The sequence below is a fragment of the Danio rerio genome, chromosome 4 (assembly GCF_052040795.2).
Source record: "Danio rerio strain M-AB ecotype USA chromosome 4, GRCz13ab, whole genome shotgun sequence".
In the NCBI taxonomy this organism is placed as follows: Eukaryota; Metazoa; Chordata; class Actinopteri; order Cypriniformes; family Danionidae; genus Danio; species Danio rerio.
In genome coordinates, this window is record NC_141024.2 from 56,385,001 (window position 1) to 56,390,000 (window position 5,000).

Genomic DNA, 5,000 nt, shown 5'->3' on the forward strand with positions numbered 1-5,000 from the left:
AGTGATGCATCAAACTTTAATTAAAAAAATCTTGAATAGTTATAAAACTTTATAATCATTCATTAATTTTCTTTTTGGCTTAGTTCCTTTATTAATCTGGGGTCGCCACAGCGGAATGAACCGCCAATTTATCCAGCATATGTTTTACACAGCGGATGCCCTTCCAGCTGCAACCCGTTCTCATTTACAACAACAGACAATTTAGCTTACCTATTTCACCTAAAATGCATGTCTTTGGACTGTGGGGAAAACCGGAGCATCTTGAGCAAACCCACGCAAACACAGGGAGAACATGCAAACTCCACACAGAAATGCCAACTGACCCACCCAAGACTTGAACCAGCGACCTTTTTGCCTTGAGTCGAGAGCGCTACCCACTGCCCCACCCCGTCACCCAATTTTTTAATCATAATAAATTATAAAAATAATGAAAAATAATTATTTTTAAAATCTTGAACAATATTAAAGATATGACGTAGTTCTGGAAACGTTTTACTTCTCTGTTTATCCGTCTGACTTTACAGTGAGGTGTCTTTTGACTGGCCCCTGATGTTTTAAAGAATATCACAATGACGAACGCGTCTAGTATTAAAGCCTCATCCATTTCGTGAGGTGCGCGCACAGTCAGCGGAGGTGTGCAATGCGGAGCCAGGCGAAAGTATAAATCAGCCTCAAAATGTTTGTTTCTTTTGTTTTTTTGTTCCTGCACTTCAATGGTGCATCTAACCTGTCTTCAGTACTGTTCTATTTAAATAATTTTATTTTACCACAAATTTTGTGTTTTTGCATTTTCTCTTGCATGCTTTTGATATTGTGATATAGGTCTTAAATTTAATACTTTATGGTCTTAAAGAGGTCTTAAAAAAGTCATGAGATGATATCTGCAGAAACCCTGCAGAAACCCTTTTTTTAAGACTTCAATCTATAATCTAAAAAAAAAACATTATGGTAAGAAGACATAACTTAATTTGTGTGATATTATATTTATTAATAATATGTTTAGGCACTAGGCAGTGTTGTTCTGTGGTTTCTGACGGTTCAGTTCGCGAATTAGGTAATTAACAAAGTTTCTCCATAATTTGCAAGTGTTTTTTTTTATTTATTACATCATCTTTTGATCGTACAGATAAAAGAGGCATCATTTGAAATGATAAAAAGTCGTGCATTTGTTTAAATTTCTGTTATCTTTATACTCCAAATAACAAAACATTGTTTTTGTAAAATAACCATGGTGCGCAGTGGGTATTGCTATCGCCTCAAAGCAAAAAGTTTGTTGGTTCAAGCCCTGGCTGAGTCAGTTGGTGTTTCTGTGTGGAGTTTGCATGTTTTCCCCATGTTGGCGTGGGTTTCCTCTATAGGTGCTCTATAATTATTATCTATAATTAATGCTGTTTACACAGTTTTAAAAGTGTTTATAGTATCTTTAAATGTGTTATGTAAAATGTGTTTTACTGCCTGGATCTTGTCTGACTCCGCATTTATGGATAATTCCACCAATACCGCCAAGCTAAAAAAGTAATTTGTAATTTTGTAATTTGAGTAGTTTTTACGAAGAGTAATTTGTACTTTTACTTGAGTACTTTTTAACACCAGTACTTTTACTTGTAATTGAGTACAATTTTAGCAATGTAACAGTACTTGTAATTGAGTACAATTTTTTTGTACTCTTACCACCACTGCTCTTCAGTGAGAACACACAGTTGTTTTTCTCCTCCTACCAGCACAACGCTTTTCCCAAGAAACAATGGAAATGCAAACATTGATGGCTGCTGCAATTTTAAAAAGGAACAAGATGTGGGTATAGTTAGCAGGACTTGAACCTGCGGGAGAATACCCCAACTGATTTCTAGTCGATCGCCTTAACCACGCAGCCATGACTACAAGACTGTTCTCCCATGTCCTCATGCCTAGTACACGTGTTGTGCATTTAGATGAAACTTTCAGCAAGCGATAGCTCAACGGCAAAAGCTGTGGCTCCACAAAGAGTCTCTCATGCCCGAACACAGACTTGAACTCTGGACCCTCTACCGACTCCGCTAAAGCTGGGGAACAATAGTCTGTTTTGGAAGGGGAAGAAAAAAGCACAAGAAAAATAAGAAAATTTGAGAAATTGAGAAAGAAAGAAGCGAAATTAAGGTTATATTGTGTTTTTTTTTGGCCACCAGAAACTACTCAATGCATATATAACAGTACTGGTTCAAGAAATATGTCCATAAATAACACTTTGGGTAGATCACAAAGTTCAATCCCCGACTGGAGCAGGTATCTAACCAGGTTTAGTAATGGGTCGATCATGAACATTTCGTTCATTTTAAACGAATCTTCAATATGATTTGGGACTTGATTTTCAAGTCTTCATCACATTTCGTGTCGTTCATCGCGGAAAGGCAGAAACCAATCATATGCGTTTAGAGCCGAAAAAGATTTGATCCGTTCACCTCTCGAGTCCTCTATCGGGTCTGAGTCACTCGTTTATTACGGGCCAATCATACGCGTTTAGAGCAGGAAAAATATTTGATCCGTTCATCTCTCGAGTCCTCTATCGGGTCTGAGTCATTCCTTCCTCACAGGCCAATAATACGCGTTTAGAGCCAAAAAAAGAATTGATCCGTTCATCTCTCGAGTCCTCTATCGGGTTTGAGTCATTCGTTCCTCACGGGCCAATCATACGGGTTTAGAGCTGGAAAAATGAATTGATCCGTTCATCTCTTGAGTCCTCTATCGGGTCTGAGTCACTCGTTCATCATGGGCCAATCATACGCATTTAGAGCCGGAAAAAGAATTGATCCGTTCACCTCATGAGTCAGGTCTGAATTTGGAGAAAAGCTCCGCCACTGCACTTGACACCACCAACACTGGTTTGAAGTGCAGCTCAGGTTAAATACTCTCTCTCCTCTCTAGAAAGATCCAATGATTGCTACCAGGTGGACACAGTTACCTGCAGGGAGAGAGAGAGGAAAAACACAAAGCTCATTGTCCACCAAAAGATATGTCTCAGGAGGCAAGCCCTGGGATCACCGCTATCACCCTCCTGGAGCATATACAGGCAAGAAATCCAATAATTAGTTGTTATGGAAGTTATTCATTAAGCTTTTAATGTACTACACAAAATGGTAATCTAAATGTTTATTTTATCATTAGTTTTATTTAATATATGTTTTTTTATTGTTTTATTTTTTTTAAGGTGAATTGCTGGGAATGGAGCACCTTTACAGCCAGACCGGCAAAACCCTGACTCCGGTGCTCCAGAACCCAGAGGAGGAAGGCAGGCTGGTGGAGGAAGTAGATGACGAGGATCTACAAGATGACGGGTTTGAGGAGGAGATCATGGAGGACATCACAGTTCCAGTGCTGTATGAGGATGACCCCTGCCGTGATCTCAGAAACAGCCCCTTATCTTCGCCTCTGCCTCAGTCCCCAGCATTACTGGCTGAGCCGTCCACATCAGCTGGTGGAGAAGGACAGCTTCCTAGCCCAGCCCCCTCAGTGCCGTCACAGCCATCCAAGTCTGGAGACAGTCTCTCTGTTGAGGCTCAGGTAAGATATATTAAGAACTTAATTTTATTTAGTCTTTTTTTATTCCACATATACTAAATTTATTCTGTATTTACCAGGGAGTAGTCATTGGACCTGATGGCATTGCTGGGTGGGACAAGGTGCAGGATCTGGCTGCTTATTTGGTAGGTCTTCGTGAGGCTCCTTACCTCACTGACCTGCAGGTGACAGAGGCCATTCAGCTGTGGACAGCTCTCCTGGATGTTGATAAACAGCGCATCAACTACCAGCCTCGACATCAGCCTCAGCTGACACATGGGCGCTTTAAGGCACGGAAGCGCTTCGGAGTCACTCCAGGTGTGGAGAGCATCAAGCGCTGTCTGATTGGACATCCTGAGGGTCCAGCACAGTGGCCTAGCACCAGCCGCTTGGTTGAGGCCATTTGTACAAAGCTGTGTGCCGTACACAAGTCCACTTCCAAGAAGGCTGGTGTTCGCACGCACAGGTGGTCTAAAATACTGACCGATTACCACCACATCCGGGATCTGGTGCTTGGCAGTCGCAGGCTGATGGATGAAACAGTGATCCAGCTTTTTGAGCTAAACCAGAAGACGCTTATTCAGTGGTAAGCAAAGCACATTATTTTCTTTAAATTACCTGAATACTTCTAAATTAATATAAATGAATAATACATATCATTTATTATCAGGTTTCAACGGAGGCAAAAAGATCAGGAAATGAGTGTACTCACTCAGGGACTGACTCCACTTGATCCAATTGCTGTGGCAGATACGCAGCTTCCTTTGCCGAGGGGAAAATTGGACGAGGCACCGACAACATCAGGCCCCAAACACCAGTTTGTCTTTCCTCCAAATAAAGAAGGACAGGCACCTCTTCTTCGACCTGGTCGAAAGTCTGCTTCTGCATCCACCACAGTTTGCTCCTTCCTGCCGGATGCCACCACGGTGTGCTCCTTTCCACCGGCCCCCACGACGATATGCCCAATCGCGCCAACCCCCACCACAGTCTGCCACATTGCACCAGCCCCTACCATGGTGTGCCCCGTCACACCGATCTTCACCACAGTGCGCCCCATCTCGCCAGCCTCCACCACAGTGTGCCCCATCATACCAGCCTCCACCACAGTGCGCCCTATTGCGCCGGCCCCCACCACAGTGCGCCTCATTGTATCTGCGCCCACCACGGTGTGCTCCTTTCCACCGACCCCCAGCACGGTGTGCCCCATTGCACCACCCCCCACAGCACCAGATGTTGTGCAGCCCATTTCAGGACCTGGATCATTGTTTGGCACACTTGTTTTTAACCCAGACATGAGTGTGTCAATGGTGATTCCATCATTTGCTGCACCAACATCCAGTGCAGTCCCAGCTTCACCTGCACCTGCTGTTCCTCCACCTGCACCTGCTCCACCTGCACCTGCTGTTCCTCCACCTGCACCTGCTCCACCTGCACCTGCTGTTCCTCCACCTGCACCTGCTCCACCT

At 43.4% G+C, this 5,000-nt stretch overlaps 3 protein-coding genes and 1 long non-coding RNA gene across 7 annotated transcripts in view; all 4 read left to right on the plus strand.

Moving 5' to 3' along the window:
• LOC796311 (zinc finger MYM-type protein 1) overlaps window positions 1-5,000 on the plus strand; it is an 854,498-nt gene that overhangs the window by 292,432 nt on the left and 557,066 nt on the right. The gene's annotated exons all lie outside the window — the stretch shown is intronic.
• The window catches only part of wu:fe14d05, a 312,007-nt gene that overhangs the window by 137,675 nt on the left and 169,332 nt on the right, over window positions 1-5,000 (plus strand). The gene's annotated exons all lie outside the window — the stretch shown is intronic.
• The window catches only part of LOC147844971 (zinc finger MYM-type protein 1-like), a 108,351-nt gene that overhangs the window by 44,375 nt on the left and 58,976 nt on the right, over window positions 1-5,000 (plus strand). The gene's annotated exons all lie outside the window — the stretch shown is intronic.
• Window positions 3,180-4,174, plus strand: LOC137490884 (uncharacterized). The gene is made up of 2 exons (XM_087249423.2): window positions 3,180-3,537; window positions 3,615-4,174. Exons 1-2 carry the CDS (start codon window positions 3,199-3,201, stop codon window positions 4,122-4,124), a joined length of 849 nt encoding a protein of 282 aa, XP_087105549.1. The 5' UTR covers window positions 3,180-3,198; the 3' UTR covers window positions 4,125-4,174.